The 21,254-nt window shown below is 42.6% G+C and overlaps 1 protein-coding gene across 2 annotated transcripts in view; it reads right to left on the reverse strand.

The window, feature by feature from the left end:
* The window catches only part of USP10 (ubiquitin specific peptidase 10), a 71,434-nt gene that overhangs the window by 44,570 nt on the left and 5,610 nt on the right, over positions 1–21,254 (reverse strand). For both annotated transcript variants that reach the window (XM_054048737.1, XM_054048736.1), the window contains exon 2: positions 5,422–5,490. In XM_054048737.1, the coding sequence (XP_053904712.1) occupies positions 5,422–5,490 (69 nt within the window). The remainder of the gene's footprint in view (positions 1–5,421; positions 5,491–21,254) is intronic.

The following is a 21,254-nucleotide window of genomic DNA, read 5'->3' on the forward strand; positions in this document are numbered from 1 at the left end:
AACAGCTGTCTTGAAGGCTCACGAAAGGAGATTTAGTTGATAACATACAGGGTCTGGCTTTGAAGGTCAGGCTCACTGGTCTTGATTTGGCAATGGAAGCTGACCGGGAATCAGTGACAGCTCACTGAGAAGTAAAGCTGGCACATTTTTCACAAACTAGAACCTCTGCATCACTTTCATCTTTGGCCCCAATACAGTAATCCAGTTTGGAGATAATGAAAGGATTGTGATGGCCAGATCTTTTTTCTGGGAAGAAGGGTTGAAACGTATAGCAAGCTGAAAGTGGAAGGCATTTTGCACAATGGTGCTCCCTTGCTCATCTAGACTTACTGAGGAACTAACAGGATCATGTGGTTTTGCACCACTTTGATAAATGGGTCCAGATACCTTTAATACAGTGTTTCTCAAACTGGGGTTGCCGCTTACGTGGGGAAAGCCCTTGGTAGGCCGGCCTGGTTTCTTTACCTGCCCTGTCCGCAGGTCCGGCCAATCACGGCTCCCACTGGCAGCGGTTCGCTGCTCCAGGGCAATGGGAGCTGCTGGAAGCGGTGCGGGCCGAGGGACTTACTGGCCGCCGCTTCCAGCAGCTCCCATTGGCCTGCAGTGGTGAACCTTGGCCTGCAGCTGCAATCGGCTGGACCTGCGGACGGGGCAGGTAAACAAACCAGCCCGGCCTGCCAGGGGCTTTCCCTACACAAGCGGCAACCCCAGTTTGAGAAACACTGCTTTAATGGGATGGATGAGATGTACTGCTGGGTGTCCTCAGTGCACTTCTGGCAGCACTGACGTGAAATCTTACCTCTCCTTGTGGTCTCCCAAACAGATATTGAAGAGGAGGGAGGAAAGAATAGATCACTAGAGGACTCAGGTGAAGCATGTTCAGTTTTGGGAGGAACTTGCTGAAACATAAGGAGTTTGTGCCAGACAGGAGTAAGAGATAAGTGGGTGGAATCCCTAAGGAGCCAATGAGATGTCGGGAAGTAAGGAAGAAAGAAAAACTCACAACTGTCAGAAACTGACCCTGAAATTGATGAAATAAAATAATTACTAAGTAAAGTAATTTATGTCACGGAATCTATGGGTGAGCCTCAGCAATATTCTAAATGGTGGCAGGGAAAATAAATCCTTGTTTAAGTTAAAAAAAATTTTGAAGTATTTTCCTAGAAAACTTTCTTTGGTGATAAGCTAGCTGGGATAATTTTTAAAAAAAAAAATTCTTTTTGTAGAACTGGGGAATCTATTTTTTGCTGCGTGCATTTTCATTTAATTATTTGTACACGTTCCCCGAATCCTCCCTGTGAAGGTTCAAACTGTGCTCAACTGTAAAAGCAAATCAAATCTGAACTATTCAAACAAGCAGATATATGTCTTCCTTTGTTTGAACTAGTGTTTGCTGTGTAGACTGGCTGTCTCATCCTTCCCAGCCTCTCCCCATGTCCTCCCCCCTCTGAATAAAAGCAATCAAAGCCTTCAAGTTTGCCACTGAAAACACAGGACAAGCTGCTATGCAGATAACTGGTACCATTGTCCTAAATGCTAATGGATCTGACCTTAGAATGTCACAAACATTTCTCCATTGAATCTGATCCTTTCTATTTTCTTTAAACAATTAAAAAATAAAATACTTTCTTATATGCTATCATGTAAAATTATTTTAGGTACAGTAACAGAATAAAAGTATTGAGACTTCTGTATTCCTAATGATCTATTCATATGTTAGATATTTAACTATATAAACATCATCCTTTCTTGGATGGAAGTGAGAATGACTGGGTGGAGAATGGAAAGATAAAGAAAGTAAAGTAGAAAACAGAATGTGGCTTAGCAAAACAGAAAAAAATATATATGCACTCTTTCTAGATCTTTGAGTAACTACAGGGCTCGGTGACAAAACAAATACAAATGGACAAAGCATGACAGATGTTCAAATTCTATTCCACAGTCAAATAAAAGAGTAAACAATGTCTCACTCACATTAAAAATATTAAAGTCAAAATATCTGATGTAGTTACTCTTTCAAGGCAATGCTCATGTTGTTCAAGCTATTATGAAGGTTTTAGTAAAGTAACCTCTATGTCTAAATTTTCAAACGTACATGCTTAAAATATATTTAAGTGCCTAATTTTAAGCTCCCAAATGTTGATTTAAGTATCTGAACCTGCACTTAGATTTGTAATGACAGATTTAGGTACCATATATACTCGTTCATAAGCCAATTTTTTTTTTTTTTTTTTTTTTTTTTTTTTTTGTAAAAAAGGGAAGCACCAGAGAAGGGGGTCGGCTTATGAACGGGGATAGAGAGGGAGAGGTGGGACTCAGCCCCTTCCCCTAACAGAGGGAGCAAGGAGGGGCAGCATAGCCAGCAGAGCCAGAAGGGAAGAGGCGGGGCCAAAGTCTCTCCGCTTCTGGCCACACTGCTCTCCCCCCAGCCTCCGAAGCAGCTGCAGCTCCGGGGCTGGCAGGCTGCAGCGGTGCCGCTCGGCCCCACCCCCCAGAGCAGGCTGTGGCCATGCCACCCGACCCGCTGGAACATGCTGCGGCCGCGCCGCCCAGTCTGGCCCGCCAGAGCAGCTCCAGCCAGGCCAGAGACATCCTCGCCTGGCCCTCACCAGATAAGGTGGGAAGGGATGGGATGGGGAGAGTGTGGGGGTCCTCGGCTAGGGGTGGGGTCATGTGGGGGGTGGTCACAGGGGTTACTCCACTGACCTCTAGCTTCTCCCCCCCCAAAACATTTCCCCACCAGTTGCTGTCCTGGCCCATCAGGGTAAGCAGCTGGCGCACTGGGACACTGTTTACTTAGGTTTAACTCCATGCCTGCGGACGCTTGAGGTAAACAAACCATCTCGGCCCGCCAGCGGCTTATCCTGATGGCCCGGGAGCCAAAGTTTGCCGACCCCTGAATTATAGGGTCGGCTTATGAACGGGTCATAAAAATTTTCCATTTTTACTTATCCATCTCGTGGGGGTCGGCTTATAAATGAACCGGCTTATGATCAAGTATATACGGTACTTACCTGTATGCACCCAAGTTTGAAAATTCATCTTCGTATTATCAAAAGAATCCAAGATGATTTATGGTTAGAAAGTCATAGTTCTCAATGAAGTGCTGAAAGATTTCAGTTTTACTGCATTTTTGCAATTCATTCATGCTCAGTCCACATTCCTTCCATGGTCAAGGCAAAACAGATTTGCTTTGCAAAAGTCTATGTTCAGTTGTGATTTACAGTAAGGTTTATGATTAACGATTTTATCTTCTTTGTCACTAATTTTAAAAGAGGCTTAAGAAAATGCAACACTTTATTTGGAAAGAAAGAAGATAAAATTTGGGTGGTTTTAAATTATGAAATTTTCTTATCACTCCGAGTGATGGTGAGCACACTGACGAAATCACCATTCCAACATAAGTCAGCTAAATCTTGCAAACCACGGGGCTATCAGTGCACTAAGGCTTCAGATACTTCACCAGGAGCCCTGATGATCATTTCTGCTCCTTCTTTAGCCAGAGTCCTTAGAAGATACTCCCATACTTTTTCAGTAAACTTAAGCATGAAAAGGCAGCTTTGAGGGAGGGTTTTAAAGGGCCAAATTTGGAGCACAACGGCGGGGTTATGTTTTGCACACTTAAACTTCAGGACAATATAAAAAGGCCTCATTTAAGATATTAGCAAGCCATAAGAGCTATCAAGGGCTCAAAATGAAAGCAGAGGAGAGTGCATATTTTTTCTTACCCCTTTGGAGGCGCTCTCACCTCCAACCAAGAAGCTTGATGAGAGAAGCAAGGAAATCCTGATAACCTTTTTTTTTTTTTTGGAGCAGAGTTTGGTGTACCAATCATATGCATAAGTCAACTTCATAACTAGCTTGTAGCAAAAGGCACTATATGTTTCCCTTTATTCTGTCTATCCACCTACTGACGAGGATACAGGAATATTGCTCCTGCTAGTGTGCTCTAAGGTGGAGGAAATAGTAGATTAGGCCAGAAAGAACTGGGCAGTAACAAACATTTTGTACTCCTGCCCAGTCTTCACAGAAGAGACAGTCATCCATCACTCCAGGCTGGTGTCCTCCAACACTGTGGAAACTATATTTTAATCTAAAACTTGTTTTTGTGGTAAAAGGACAAACTCTTTGGTGTTTGTGAATCCAGCAAATCATTTGTTTTCTCCAGTCTGTTGGCAGTAGAAACATTTGTATATAGCTTTAACTTACTCACAAAAGCAGGACGTCACTACCTACCTGTTAAGTTCTCTTCATGCTGGCCTTGCCTCCCTTTTTTTTGTTTTCCTCCCCCTATTCTTTGCATGTCTTCTTCCAACCTATTTTTCCTCATCCTCTTCTAGTATCCTTCACATTCCTTCATGCAACCAATATGAAAAGCTACCGGGGTTGTTAGCTATACACCCATGAACTTGAAAGGCAATGAGGTAGTGAATTTCTGTATGCCACAAAGAACTTAAAAATCAAACTACCACAGTAGAACCTTAGTAAAACACATTAATGACAGACAACAGAGCTTACTTTATAAATATATTCATTCTGGGGGGGGGGGGGGAGAGAGGGGGGATTTTCCTCCCATATACATGCAGTTGAGGGTTTGTTTTGTGTTGGGGGAGAAGAAGAGGGTCAGAGGAGAGAAGTGAATATTTAAAGTATTTACCACTTTCTCAGTTTTGTTCTTCATGACCTTTACCTTTAGGCCAGGTTTGGTCATATAGGGATCTTGGAGGTTCTTGGTCCTTCCTACAGGACCCAATGGATACCTCCCTTCCACTCTCCAGTGCTACCTGCGGTATGAGTCCAAAGAGTACAAAGCCTGGGATCTACTCCGGATAACTGCTACCAGGAGGCAGAAAGCCACATCAGGCACTGTAGTGAGAGCTCTACTCTTCCTCTTTGGCTCAAGAGATCTGGGATCTCACCTACAAACAGGAATGTTGCTGAGAAAGTTGCTACTAAGTCCATCACTGAAAAGTTAATTAAGGAGAGCTGCTCACTCCACTGAGCAGATCTTTCTTTCCAACTCCTGCATGCAATCACTACAATTGCAGATATTCCAGCAATGAGGAAGGGAGAAAGAAGAAGCCAGGATCCTTCTCTCCACATTTCAGTCACTGACTCTAGAGTTGAGTAAAGACAGAACAAGAGATCATTGCTTAACAGGGACTATAGCTGTCATAAAGCTGAACAGGAAAAGAACTGCAGGAGTGAGCAACTAGTGTGCGATCAATATGAATGCAAATTGAAATTATATTCCAAGGAGCTCTACGGTGACCAACTGAATTTTGTTAATTCACAAGTGAACAATAAAAACAACATTGATTATTGTATTTTTAATTTTATATACTAATAAACCTACTACATTTGTGTAAAACAATATGCATCACATCATCTTCAGGTAAAACACTGAAACATAGTTCTTACCTCAACAGAGCATCGAGGAGTCACAAAAAATTGATTAAACTCATCAGGGCTGAACTCCCCAAAGATATACTAAAAAAAAAAAAAAAAAAGAAAACACATTGTTATATGAGGATTTACACTTTGTCTCATTAGCAAATTCAAGGTAGAATGATTTATTTTTAAAAGGAGCAGCGACATTTTAAAGGTTTGTGTGTGGCAACGGGAACTAAAACTACTATCTTTGCATCCCTGCTCTCTTTCAGATTCCTTTCTGTTGCCCTGAGCAAGTTACTTAATTTTTATAGCCTTGTCTACAACAAGCTTTTTCTTAAAATGCCCACTTGTACACTGGAGTTCCAGTTACTCTGACAGTTTTACAGAAGGCCCCAATCACTACAGGTCTTAATGTTAAAAAAGGAAGATGAATTTCGAATTTACAGAAAATTCACATAGTAAATGACAAAATCCCCATGGAACTGTCTAACAAATTGGGTTTCATAAGGCTCAGTGCTGGGTCCAATCCTATTCAGAGACTTAGGACCTGTCTACACTTACAGTGCTGCAGCTGCGCCACTGTAGCGCTTAGTGAAGACACTATCTATGCCGGGGTCGGCAACGTTTGGCACGCGGCTCACCAGCGTAAGCACCCTAGCGGGCCGGGCCAGTTTATTTACCTGCTGACGCGGCAGGTTCGGCCGATCGCGGCCCCCACTGGCCGCGGTTGGCTGTCCCGGGCCAATGGGGGCGGCGGGAAGCAGCGCGGGCGAGGGATGTGCTGGCCACGGCTTCCCGCCGCCCCCATTGGCCTGGGATGGCGAACCACGGCCAGTGGGGGCCGCAATCGGCCAAACCAGCCACGTCAGCAGGTAGGGGAGGAATAGCTCAGTGGTTTGAGCATTGGCCTGCTAAACCCAGGGTTGTGAGTTCAATCCTTGAGGGGGCCACTTAGGGATCTGGGGCAAAATCAGTATTTGGTCCTGCTAGTGAAGGCAGGGGGCTGGACTTGATGACCTTTCAAGGTCCCTTCCATCTCTAGGAGATAATAATAATAATGGAGATATCCTATTATTAAATAAACTGGCCTGGCCCGGCCCACCAGGGTGCTTACCCTGGCAAGCCGTGTGCCAAACGTTGCCGACCCCTGATTTATGCCGATGGGAGAGCTTCTCCCACTGGCTTAGATACTCCACCTTCCAAGAGGCAGTAGATATGTCAACGTGAGACATAGTGCTATCTACGCGGGGTTAGATCCACACCCCTGAGCGACACAGTTATACCGACATAAGTTGATAGTGTAGACTATGGCTTAGGAAGTGGAACTAGTTGAATGGTGTCCAAATATACATATGATGCAAAGTAAGGTCATTGGCACAGTATAGATTATTAAAAAATAGACTGAGAATTTGAATAAACTGAGGAAATAGGCAGCGGACTGGAAGAGACTAGTTTTCAATGTCTAGAAATATAAGAGGATACAATGCATCAGACAAAGTAGCCACAGAAATTGTTGATGATGGCCAGAGAGGGCCCAAAAAAAGGGTGGTGTTGCCACAAAGAATATGACTAGGTGCTTTTCCTCAGCAACTTCCAATGACAACAGTGAAACTCTCCCACATCATCCACGCCTCCCTCAGAAAACCCAGATGAACAACAACGGTACCAACGCCTACCCTTGCTCAAGATAAATCCTCTTGGCCATACGGAGATGTACGTATCCAAGTCTGGAGTTGTGTTACATAAAAAGTTATCTGAGAGTTAAAAATGTGAGCGGCTGTTTCATCTATAAAATCAAAGGCTGGGTTGTGGTAGGTTATATAGCCCTATTGCATTTTATATTTTTAACTCAGTTTCCTTTCCTTAAAGAAATAATAGGTGGATACACTAGTAATTAAAAAAGGAAGTTTAAGCTGCAGCTCCAAGCAACTGCAAAAATATGCATAAGATTTAACATTTTTGAACTTGGAGTCTTACAAGAACCTGATTAAAAGTATTTCTAAACATAAAACTGATATACACCTCTACCCCGATATAACGCAGTCCTCGGGAGCCAAAAAATCTTAACGCGTTATAGGTGAAACCACGTTATATCAAACTTGCTTTGATCCGCTGGAGTGCGCAGCCCCCCCCCCCCCCCCCCCCCCCCCCGGAGCACTGCTTTACCACGTTATATTCGAATTTGTGTTATATCGGGTCGCGTTATATCGGGGTAGAGGTGTACATACAAATATCTTCAGTTCTCAATACTTCACACAAAGGCCACACATAAAACCTATTTTTCTCAAGACCAAAACAATCATAAGATCATAAACTACATACATAAAATATCAGAGGGGTAGCCGTGTTAGTCTGGATCAGTAAAAAGTGACATAGAGTCCTGTGGCACCTTATATACAAAGTAATTTATCAGCTTGAAGTTAAAGACCAATGTATGAGACCATAAAAACATTAAGTCCTTGAAGGATTCTTTAAGCAGCTACTATATATCAGCTATTCAACACCCAAAAGCATCACTTAACACCTAAAGAACAGAACCCTTAAGACATATTTCAGAGAATTGCTCCATAGCTCTTAGGGTAGACCTACACTTAAAACGCTGCATTTAACATCTACCAAAAATGTTCCTAACAAAAACATTTGCTGAATCATGATTTGTTTTTATGAGACTTTTTAGGTGCAGGTACACAGCTGAGCCACAGTTGAGGTACTGAGGTTGACGCAGCAAGACTGTAGAAACTGCATTACTTACATTGACCCAAACAATCCTCCAAGCAGCTGTCTCAGTGCCAGACACTGACCACCCGGGTCACAATTATGAAATCCACAGACCAGTGGTCATGGAAACTAGAAGCCCCCCAACCCCTCCTTTAAGCCTTGCCAATTTTTGAAATACCTTTTCCTGCTTGTCCATCTTGGTGACCACACCTAGCAGCTCTCCACTGTTGTATGCAACTGCCCAGCTGACCATGCCAGCTACGTGATCCATATCTGGTCCAGCTTGGAGTAGACAGGAGATACTGGATCTCCTGAGCCTGTGGGGAGAAGAAGCTGTGCAAGCACAGCTACGGACAAGCTACAGAAAAGTGAACATTTCTGAGCAGATTGCAAGGGGGATGCAGAAGGGTACAACAGGGACTAGCAGCAGTGCCACATGAAAGTGAAGGAACTGTGTTAGCATGTCAGAAGGCCAGGGAGGCCAACAGTTGATCCGGTACCAAAACTTAGACCTGCATGCCATACTTGGAAGAGACCCCACTACCACCCTGCAGACCACCATGGATACCTTCAAGAAAGCTGAGTCATAGGGCCCAGGCATGAACAGCAAGGATGAGGAGGTGGAAGAGGACAGGGGAGATCTGACTAGTGTGCCCAGCTATGCTGCAAGCCAGAACCTGTTTCAGACTCCTCTGCAGTCCAGTTGGTCCTGGCAGTCGAGCATGGGCGAACCCAATACAGCTGAAGAACCTCAGGTAAGTGTGTAATTGTACTTCCTGTAACAATGATGTACTGATGGTGCCCCCAATTTAAGAAGACACAGCTATCAACTTTTCATTAATTTACTTATACTAGAAGAGGTAGCACTACAACAAAAGAGGTAGTGTTGTTATCTGCTTTTCACTTCCCTCTAGAGTTAGGCAAGGGGGAGCTATGTAGAGCAGTTTATGTACACAGGGATGTCCCTTGAATCCTTCTGAGAGATCTCAAAGAAACTTTCATGGAGGTACTCTGCAATCTTCTCCCAAAGGTCAAGGAGACTGGCACAAGGACCCAGTGGTAGGAAAGCAGACAGGACTGGGAGGGGACTGGCTGGAGGGGTTGGGGCAGGTGTTGTGCTTCTGGGGGAACAGGCACAAGAGTCTGACTACTAGAGAAAACTCTCCCCTCCAGAGACTTGGATGGAACCAAAGATTCCTGAATCTCACCATTCCTCTGCTGTCGGTAAATATTGTGAAACCCTCTGGCAAACTGCATCTCTGCCTACGTCCCCTTCAGTACTAGTCCACACAGAAAATGACAACTTACTAACAGTCATAATTCAAAAGGCAGAGGTCTGCTCACTGAATCTAAACATTACTTCCCTGCTGATGCCCCATGTGTCAATATGATGCCATGTAGTGTAAAATCTTTTTTTTTTTTAAACATGGAAATTATATAAAAAAGTGTTTTAAAAAATTACGGTTTTAAAGTCAATCACTTTAGGAAAGATAGGAAATGCCAGAATTAAAGATACTTGGGAAACCTTAATTCTGCCCGCTTATTGTGCATACATAATGAAAGATTATCATAAAGCAATCACATACTATTTTTTTCCACAGGATACCTGCCCCATTCAGTGGATTTTCAGAAAGCCTTTGACAAGGTCCTTCACCAAAGGCTCTCATGCAAAGTAAGCTGCCATGGGATAAGAGGGAAGGTGCTCTCATGGACTGGTAAGTGGTTAAAAGATAGGAAACAAAGAGTAGGTATAAATGGTCAGTTTTCAGAATGGAGAGAGGTAAATAAATAGTGGTGTCCCCAGAGGTCTGTTCTGGGACCCATCCTATTCAAGATATTCATAAATGATCTGGAAAAAGGGGTAAACAGTGAGGTGGCAAAATTTGCAGACAATATAAAATTCTTAAAGATAGTTAAGACCCAGGCAGACTGATAAGAGGTACAAAAGGATCTCTCAAAACTGGGTGACTGGGCAACAAAATAGCAGATGACATTTAATGTTGATAAATGCAAAGTAATGCACATTGGAAAGCATAATCCCAACTATACATATAAAATGATGGGGTCTAAATTAGCTGTTACCACTCAAGAAAGATCTTGGAGTCATTGTGGACAGTTCTCTGAAAATATCCACTCAATGTGCAGCGGCAGTCAAAAAAGCGAACAGAATGCTAGGAATAATTTAAAAAAAGGGATAGATCATAGGACAGAAAATATCATGTTGCCTCTATATGATATTTTCTGTGCTTTGAATCTCTATTTTCAGAGAACTATCCACAATGACTCCAAGATCTTTCTTGAGTGGTAACAGCTAATTTAGACCCCATCATTTTATATATATAGTTGGGATTATGCTTTCCAATGTGCATTACTATTTATTTATTTATGCTTTCCAATGTGCATTACTATTTATTTACATCTTGAATACTGTGTGTAGATGTGGTCGCCCCATCTCAAAGAAGATGTATTGGAATTGGAAAAGATTCAGAAAAAGGCAACAAAAATGATTAGGGGTATGGAACAGCTTCCGTATGAGGAGAGATTAATAAGACTGGGACTTTTCAGCTTGGAAAAGAGACGGCTAAGGGGAGATATGATTGAGGTCTATAAAATCATGACTGGTGTAGAGAAAGTAAATAAGGAAGTGCTGTTTACTACTTCTCATAACACGAACTAGGAGTCACCAAATACAATTAATAGGCAGCAGGTTTAAAACAAATAAAAGGAAGTATTTCTTCACACAACACACAGTCAACCTGTGGAACTCCTTGCCAAAAGATGTTGTGAAGGCCAAGACCATAACAGGATTCAAAAAAGAACTAGATAAATTCATGGAGGATAGGTCAGGATGGGCAGGAATGGTGTCCCTAGCCTCTGTTTGCCAGAAGCTGGGAATGAGCGACAGGGGATGGATCACTTAGAAGATCAGAGAATATCAGGATTGGAAGGGACCTCAGGAGATCATCTAGTCCAACCCCCTGCTCAAAGCAGGACCAAGCCCCAGACAGATTTGTGCCCAAGATCCCTAAATGGGCCCCTCAAGGACTGAACTCACAACCCTGGGTTTAGCAGGCCAATGCTCAAACCACTGAGCTATCCCTCCCCCCACTTGATGATTATCTGTTCTTTTCATTCCCTCTGGGGCACCTGGCATTGGCCACTGTCAGAAGACCGGATACTGGACTAGATGGACCTTTGGTCTGACCCAGTAGGGCTATTCTTATGACAAGACAGACTTACTTTGGGGATGAATCAGGTTTGCGTCATGAAGGAAGCACCCCTGCCTCATCTGTAGCAGATGCTGGAAGGCATCTAGTGAAGAAAGCAGGGGATTGCAGAAAAACAAATGTACAGTCTGATAGTTAAGGCAGCTGAATGCTGCCCTGGAGAACTGGATTCTGTCCCTGCCTCTGCCACATTGTTGGGTATCCAACTTGATATCCTGGGGTCTGATTTACAGAAGTGCACAATATTCACAGCAGTAACTGAAATCAATGGGAACTGTGCTTTGAACAAATGAAGCACTATATAAATGCTAGGTTATCAGGTCCTAGATGTTTCAAATTGGGCATTCTGAATTCATGGAAATTTCTAACCTTAGCTTCTGTGCCTCAGTTCCTCATCTGCAAAATGGACATAATGCCACTCTCTCATCTCACCAGGGTGTTTAGAAAATAAATTAATGTTTGAAAAGTACTTAGAAACTATAATGTCGAGGGCCATAATAAAAGGCCCATGAGACAATTAATATCTCCAGAGCAGGGTTTGAATAGTGTACAGTGAATAAGGCATGGAGCCACACACGGAACAATGAGGATAAAGCAAAATATTGCATAGACTGCTCATTAAGTGAACACCAGCGAATCTCTGCTTTGAACAAGGAAGCAGTTCTGAGGGGAAAAAAAATAGTACATGACCATGTAATTAAACACTACCATAATGTATACGCACCCTGGGGCAAATACAGGTTGCAAAGGCAATTTTTAAAATCCCAATTTTAATAAAATGCATCTCTCTTTTTAAAAATAAGACTATTTAAAATTAAATTTGATATTATGACAGCCTATGTTGAGGTCTAACATTACTATAACCTATTAATATAATTTAAATTAAATGAAAACATTCAAACTGTATCTGTTTGCTCTGCTGAAGTTTTAAAGAAAGTTACACCACTGAACTGGTGAAAGTCACTGGCAAAGCACCTAGAACCAGAGTTTGTGGAAGTGCTAAACCAACTTTAGATTACAGTAGCCTGCTCTGCAGGTACAGAGAGATTATTTTCCTCATTTCAGTTTATTCAACTAGTTCAGTTCAACAACTAGTTCACTCAAAACTGAGAAACCGACTGGAAGTTGAAAAAGCAGGAAAGCTTATTTTCCTTCTTCCTATTCATCCTATGAATAAAAATAAGGTGCGAGAAGATGAGATCTACCAATTCTAAAATCCTGAAGGATGTGGTGACCAGAAACATCAGTCCAATTCAGTCATTACACATAATACTTCTTTTATTTAACTATGTACGTTAGTTTTAAATGCAAACATGTTTTGATAAACTTGTTTTTCTCTTATGTACCTAGCCCTTTCATGGTAGTTTTATTTAACTAATAAAAACAACTTTAAAATGGCTTAAATAATCTAATAAACTTCTTATCTTATGGTTAGTGCAGTATCATTATCTATTGCACATTTACTAATGTGCATTTACAAATGCTTTGTCCAATTTTAAATGGCCCGAATGATGGGGGTTTTACTACTTCCCTTGGGAGAAAATTACACAGTCTAATAGCAGATCTGGGATTCTTTCTCCCCTAAACATGTAGTGAATGCCTATTTGTTAAACACTGACAGTCCCACAAACCTGGACAAGACTTTTTGGTCTCTACCATCCCGGACAAGCATGGAGCCCACAGAGTTCTGGGCTATTATCATAAATGTTGCAAATACAGGACACACAATTCTCCTGTGTTTGTAGACCATCAGGAAGGATTTCAACAACTTGGGCTATGAGGATTTCTTCTAGGACAGTTTGCTGAGGGACACAGTGAAAAACAATTCAAGATTGTTGGTGGCATTCTGGCACAGCTGCAAATGGTGAAGCGCCACTTCTGGCCCTAGAAATGAGAACTGATTGGTGGGATCGCATCATGCTGCATATTTGGGATGACAAGACGCAGGTGCATAAATTCTGAATGTGAAAGGCCAAATGCCTGAAACAGTGCCCCGAGCTCGCCCCAGCCCTTCAGCACAGAGATACCTTCATAAGAGCTACATTGAAAGTGGAGAAATGAGTGACGATCACACTCTGGAAGCTTGAATCATCAAATTGCTACCAGTCAGTGGGAAATAATTTTGGAGCTGGAAAATTCACTGTGGGGTCCATTGTCATGTGAGTAGTTAGCAGGAGACGATTAACATGGATATGCAGGATTGTGATTCTCAGCAATGTGCAAGACACAGATGGATGTGAGCAATGGGGTTCCCAAACTATGGTAAGACAACAGATAGAATCAGAATATCAGGGTTGGAAGGGACCACAGGAGGTCACCCAGTCCAACTCCCTGCTCAAAGCAGGACTAATCCCCAACTAAATCATCCCAGCCACGGCTTTGTCAAGCCTGACCTTAAAAACCTCCAAGGAAGGAGATTCCACCATCTCCCTAGGTAACCCATTCCAGTGCTTCACCACCCTCCTAGTGAAAAAGTTCTTCCTAATATCCAACCTAAACCTGCCCCACTGCAACTTGAGACCATTACTCCGTGTTCTGTCATCTGCTACCACTGAGAACAGATCCATCCTCTTTGGAACCCCCTTTCAGGTAGCTGAAAGCAGCTATCAAATCCCCCCTCATTCTTCTCTTCTGCAGACTAAATAATCCCAGTTCCCTCAGCCTCTCCTCATAAGTCATGTGCTCCAGCCCCCTAATCATTTTTGTTGCCCTCCGCCGGACTCTTTCCAATTTTTCCACATCTCTCTTGTACTGTGGGGACTAAAACTGGACACAGGAGTCCAGATGAGGCCTCACTAATGCCAAATAGAGGGGAATGATCACGTCCCTCCATCTGCTGTCAATGCCCCTACTTATACAGCCCAAAATGCCGTTAGCTTTCTTGGCAACAAGGGCACACTGTTGACTCATATCCAGCTTCTCGTACACTGTAACCCCTAGGTCCTTTTCTGCAGAACTGCTGCCTAGCCGCTCGGTCTCTAGTCTGTAGCAGTGCATGGGATTCTTCCGTCCTAAGTGAAGGACTCTGCACTTATCCTTGTTGAACCTCATCAGATTTCTTTTGGCCCAATCCTCTAATTTGTCTAGGTCCCTCTGTATCCTATCCTTACCCTCCAGCGTATCTACCACTCCTCCCAGTTTAGTGTCATCTGCAAACTTGCTGAGGGTGCAATCCACACCATCCTCCAAATCATTAATGAAGATACTGAACAAAACTGGCCCCAGGACCAACCCTTGGGGCACTCCGCTTGATACCGGCTGCCAACTAGACGTGGAGCCATTGATCACTACATGTTGAGCCTGATGATCTAGCCAGCTTTCTATCCACCTTATAGTTCATTCATCCTTCTTTAACTTGATGGTCTCCCACAGTATTCTTGCCAGCAAAAGCTTTGCTAAAGTCAAGGAATAACACGTCCACTGCTTTCCCCTCATCCACAGAGCCAATTATCTCATCATAGAAGGCAATTAGGTTAGTATAGCATGCATACCCCTAATTTTTGAACCAGCCCACCTTGCCTCAGAGTACATCAACAGAAAATGCTACTTTTCTATGGTTATGCAAACACTGGTGGCTGCTCGGGAAAGTGGATGATGCACGCATCTTTAAAGATACAGGACTGTTCAGAAAGCTGCAAGCAGGGACACATTCCCCAACCATCAGATTACCACTGGCAATAATCAAATGCCAATAGTGACTCTGGGGGACCCAGCCTACCCCTTTCTCATGAAGCCCTACATTGGTCATCTCGAGAGTACCAAGGAAAGAGTCAACTATTAGCTCAGCAGGTGCCGAATGACTGTTCAATGTACTTTTGGTAAACTGAAGGACCGCTAACAGTGTTTACTCACTAGACTGGATCTCAGGGAGAAAAAGAGACCAATGGTTATAGCTACATGTTGTCTCCTGAATAATGTGTGTGAGGCAAAGGGGGGAACACTGCCACTAGGGTGGAAGTGGAGAAGCTGTCTGTTAACTTGGAATAGCCAGACACAAGGGGCATTACAAGAGCTCAACATGGAGCTATGCAGTTGAGGGCGACTTTGGAAGAGCACTTTAATGGTCAGCCACAGTAATGTTCTATGCTGGAGTGTTTTCTGAACCTGGAGCTTTGAGTGCTGCTAAGAATTCTGGGGTGCTTGCTGTACGTTTACAAAACATTGCCGGGTGTTTTCCTGAAGCTATGAATTCTGTGGTGCTCGGTGTGTATTTACTGTTTCCTTTGACCACTTCTATGCATTCTGCAATATTTGTTGTGAACGAATAAGATAATTTGATTATCCAAAAATAGAACTTTATAGAGTGGGGAAAAGTGCAGAAAAATCAATGTGCAAAAAAACAAAAACTACAGCCAATGTTATACAAGTTTTTAACATAACTGAACACAGTGAAAATTTAAAATTAGAAAAGAAGTGGGCATGTGTTCATCTGAGTACACAAAGGTAGTCTGTTGTGGCTACACATGCACCAGTTGTGGTTCTCACAGGTCAGTGTATGTGAAGCTGTGGCTTTCCTTGAAGTCCTCCGGAGTGGAGAGGTAGGGATAAGAATGCACCCCAGGATCCCATATGTGAAGTTTAGTTGTTAGGGAGCAGCAAGCACGGAATACTCCAAGAACAGCAGAGGGTGGAGAGTTGAGGATTTTTGGACCTGCAGGCCAAGCAATGTCTGCAGCAGTTGGGTCTGCTGCCTTAGAAGCCCATTATGTCCTGGTGCATCTTGCTCTCCTTGTCTTGCTGGGACTCCTAGGTCTTTTTCCTGTCCTGTCTTTCTCCATACTGTCAGTCATACTGGCCCTCCAAGTCCTTAGTTTACAGTTCGATGCAGCACTCACTGGCTTTCAGACTCTCACAGAACACGTCCTCCCTAGTCCTCTTCTTTCTCATCCTCAGGGCCAGGCGTTCTAGAGGGGGCACCCCTCAAGGCAGCCACGCCAGAAGCTGCTGATAAAAACAGACATACGTACCATTGGATTTACAGCCACAAGGGAAAGGGTAAGTTTCAAAACTCCTTTCCCTTATTTCCATAAACAATTTTAATAAGAAATGCTTATTGACACTTCAGTTTTGGAACAACTCAACACAGCACTGCTCTCCAGCCCCAGCCATGATGAGTACGTCTCCCAACAGCAAGGGGAACGTGGGGAAGGATTTTCTATTACATGAAGCTATAAAATTTTGGTCCCTATTGCATGGGTATGAGTATAGGGCAATGGCACTGAATATTGGCACTGTTTTTCATACGTGGTGGTGATTTTAGCTGATCTCCCACTCCCGAGGGTGACAAAGGCACACAGAATGCAGCTGCTACTGGCATCCCAAAGTTGCCAGGCCCCGTATGCTGCTAGCCCGTTTACTGCAATGTTGCCAGCCAAACACTGCAGAGTGGTGAGAAACTATCCTACTGAGGAGGAAGAAATAAGGTAGACATTCCTAGTAACCTTTGGGGAAAAAAATGCAGAGCATCTACATGAAAGTTTAATCAAGATCTCTCAAGAGATAAAAGGAATATCCCTATGTACATAACCAGCTTCACATTCTCCTGGCCCTACCTAACTCAAAAGGGGAATGAAAAACAGATGCCAACTCTACTTCTCTTTGTCGTTCCTCTACCTCTTCTTGTAAAAGTAAAAGAATAAAAATTTGATACCTTTGTCTTGTTAACATGTGGATGGGCACCATCTTTACATTTAAACACTATAAGGAAAAATGCATGCACAGAATTACCAGAGTTCCTTTCCCCTTCATCAGGCCCATTTGCATCTGCCTGGCAGGCCTGGCTAAACTGTGGACGAGTCTCAAATAAGTCTTGGCTCGTTGCATGGCTGGAGTCCCCCGCCGCATCTTCTCCCACCCCAGCCCTGGCTGTTCATGGCAGGAGTCTCTGTCTCAGAGTCTTCCAACATATCCACAGTGCTCTGCAGGGTGCAACTGGGGTCTCTGCCATTCACACAACATTGCTACTGATCCCTGTCATACCCCTTCGCCTGCATTCCCTGTACAACCTGCTTGTAGATGTCCATGTTTCTATGGCTGGTCTGTAGCTGTGCTTGGCACAGCCTCTTTTCCTCACAGGTCCAGGAGAGCCAATGCTTCCTGTCTACTCCAGGCAGGAATGTGTCTAGTATCCCTCTTAGGGCTTGTTTTCACTACTGTGCTAAATCGGTGTCGCTGTCATCAATCCAGCAGCGTCGATTTAGCGGGTCTGGTGAAGATGCAGTAAGTCGATGGGAGAGCACCTCCCAACGACACAGCGCTAAGTGACATCACTCGGGGGGAAGGGATTAAACCCCTCAGCAATGTAACGTACATCGACTTAAGCAGTAGTGTAGACAAGGCCTGAGTACGTGGCTGGGCAGTTGCACACAACAAAGGTGAGCTGCTAGGTGTGCTCAGCAAGGTGAGCAATCATGAAAAAGCATTTCAAAAACACACAAGGAACTTAAAGAGGGAGCAATTTCCAGTCTCTAGCCCCTGGGCAGACGAGTTTAAAAATGTGACCAGAATGATCACTGTCACAGGGAATGGGGCATGGTGGGACATCTGCTGGAGGACAGGTAGGGTCGACAGGTTATGCAGCATCTATACGTTCACTGTGTCAACCTCAGTAGGTTGACCATGGCTCTATGCCATTGAGGAAGGTGGTTTTACTGCCCTGCTGTAAAAGGCCCCTTACATTGTCCGGAGACAAATTTGAGCATAGACACATGCACAAATAGATTGACACAAAGTGACTTATATCTACCTAACATTGCAGTGCAGAAGGCCTAACTATTTTGTAACTTTTTGACAAACTCTTCCTTTATGTTTTTCTTATAGCAATTTATTTGTCTTGAAATCTTTTTAGTCCCTTTTGCACATTCCAATAAGAATATAAGAGTGGAGAAGACTAGATTTTGGAAATGTGAGACAACTCAGTTTATCATCTTCATCAAGTTTAACTTCTCTTCCTTTCCTCTGAAAATAAATGAACTTACGATGATGGTGAACTCTAAAATGCTATTAGTGGTAAAATAGCCACAATGCTCCAAAACCATAAATCAGATTTCGGGAGATTTTAATCTTACTACTGTGAAGTCAGCATAGTCCTCACTTAGAAACAGTACATATTAACCAGCACATTAATGGAATAGAGTACTGGTGTGACTAGTGTTTTCTCCTGTGTGGTTTCAAATCCACTTAAAAAAAACTCCTAGTAAAATCTGCAGATATTTCAGTACAAGAATCACTCACATTGTTACTTACACACTAGTTCAAGTAGTTGGAGGATACTAACTAAACTAACAAGGCTTCAGTGAATAAGAACTTTTTTCCTGATTTCATGCTTGCCAACAATCAGTATGTTCCACTTTTGATTGCTCCTGAAGTATACGGGATGTGTTGAACCTTGTGCTTAAACTGATTTTAGGAGAGTTATTTTCTGGCCTTCATTAGATGAGAAAATGCCTACAATTAATATACAACCTAACATTTCAAACAGTGGCTATCACGCAAAAAGTCATTATGAAGCACTGTCAATGTACAAAGCATGGTGTGCAAAGTCTTGCTTAAACACTTGTGGCTCCAAACTGTTGCTGCAACTTGTGCAATAAGTTGATCACATTGAAGTCTTCCCAGCACAATCAAGATATTCCCAAGCTGTGATCTGTGGAGCACTTGCTGGTGGCCCACAGAAAGCCAAGTGACACATACTGCTGGCTCTATTTCCAGCTGTTAAACTGGCACTAGATACAGCTTCAAATGTGATCTACTTTCCTAATAATACTTCTCCATGTCGGCAACTGCTGTAATAGCCACCAGATATTATGCCATCATGAACCGAAGGGGATGTCATTCACAGAAATGTAAAGGAACAGGAGATCGATTTATTAAAATGTGGGCCACACAAGCAAAGAGGTCAGTCTGACAACCTCAGATCTGATCACAAACTGTTGTCCCTGGTCACACTTGGGTTGGAAGAGATAGGCAAGGCCAAGCTGGCTGACTGGAAGGTTGGAGAGAGTGTGTTGTCAGCACTACGTAATCCATTCTGATTGCTAGTCCACTCAGAGGTGATGAAAAATGAAACCTCAGTGTGCCTTAAATTGTACTTGTGCACTGTTTAAGATTTAAAATATGAAAAAAGTAAGAACAGGCAATATGACAGCCATAGCCCAAAGAAGGCTTTTGACGGAAACTACATGAAGCGAAAATCAATTGAAAGAATACTTTCAGAATAACTTAATTAGCACTCTCCACTACACTGCTTTCATGGTTGATATCAGTAACAATCCTGTGGAACTTTTATTCTGCAGCTAAAGTCAGACCCCAGCAATGACAATAAAAACCCTTTATGGCCTCTATATAATAACCACAAGTACTAATCATGGTAACATGTTCATTATCTTTACCCTAACTAACAAAGCAAACTTGGGTGAGTAGGCTCTTGGCAACATTAAGGTATCTCAGGTTGGTAAACTCTTCTTTTGGAGGTGCCTTAGAAGGCAGATCCCTAGCAAAGTTGGATTATTAAGTAGCAGAGGTAACTACCATAATCCAATTTTGTTTGTGAATAGAACACAAATTTGCCAAGACAGAGAATGGGACTTGGGTGACTAAGCAAATTTTACTCTTACAGTTTTACTTTTTATATTTTGAAACTGGACTATTCCTCTCCACTCTTGTATGGTTTTATTATGTACTTTATTTTTTTGTTGTTGTTGCTTTTAATCTCAAGAAGTTGTCAGTAAAATTAGTTCTTCCCTACTAAAACACAAATACAAAAATATGTTTAAATAATCATGTAAATAATTTATGAATATTTATTTTCTGTCTTAAGCGTTATTCATCAAGGGTGGAAGGGCACAACTAATTTAAATAATTATTTTAAAAGATTTAACTTTCATTTGATTTTCAATACACCTTACATTAGGATTTTACTTCAATGAATAGTAATAGATCACACACCAGAAATTCAAATAGCAATGAGTTACTTTTTTTTGGAGGAGACAAGCGGTGAAAGGGACTGAGGATTTCCATTGTACAGGGGCATTATTTCTCACTTTCTTTTATTACCAGTCCAATTAGACACCACTACTAGAGGCAGCATGGTCCAGTGGATAGGGCACTGGACTGAGACTCAAAGAGATCCAGATTCTATCCCCAATTCAGCCACTGACCTGCCGTATTACAAGTCACTTTACCACTATATGCCTTTGTTTCTCCTCTCCCTTTGTGCAGCTCATCTATTCAGATCGTAACTTTTTTTAAGTTGGGCACTGTCGTTTACAGTGCCTATCTTGGTTGAAGCCTATAAGAGCTACTGTAAAACAAGTATCATTAGGCAGGCAGCTGAAACAAATCCAACCTCCACCTTAAAATTAAGCAATTCATTTTTCCTCTCTCTCTTCACTCCACCCCATGTCTTTTCTGGAATAATTTGGTACTTTTACACCATACAGAAATTTACAAACACCTCACTTCCCTTTGTTTGCGTTCTGCTCCCATTACCTCCTGCCTTGCAAGACGGGAAGGGAGGCTGGCTGGCTCTGAATCTGTTCCCCTATTCCAGACCTGTACTGGGCCAGGCAATTGGCCAAAGAACAATTGAGGGCAGAGTAAAAATGTGCTTGTGTAGCAAGAATTCAATCCTGCAGTACAGGATCTATGCCTCAGGGGCAAAAGAAAATGTGGTGGCTTGAAAAACAAAAGTGCAAGTTTCTGGTGACCACATACTGAATTTGAAACCTTGAATAAGTTTGTGTTAGTATTTTGTTAAACTGTTAAAAATAAAAGCATGATGTGGATAAGCAATCTTTAAGTTTCACAATATGTAAAGATCAATGCTCTGCCTATGGCAAAACGGTAAAATACACATCATGGTAACAAGGGCCTTTTTTCAATAGGTATTGCTTTGGATTGAAAATTGTTTTGATG

Source organism: Malaclemys terrapin, chromosome 14 (assembly GCF_027887155.1).
Source record: "Malaclemys terrapin pileata isolate rMalTer1 chromosome 14, rMalTer1.hap1, whole genome shotgun sequence".
NCBI classification, from domain to species: Eukaryota; Metazoa; Chordata; order Testudines; family Emydidae; genus Malaclemys; species Malaclemys terrapin.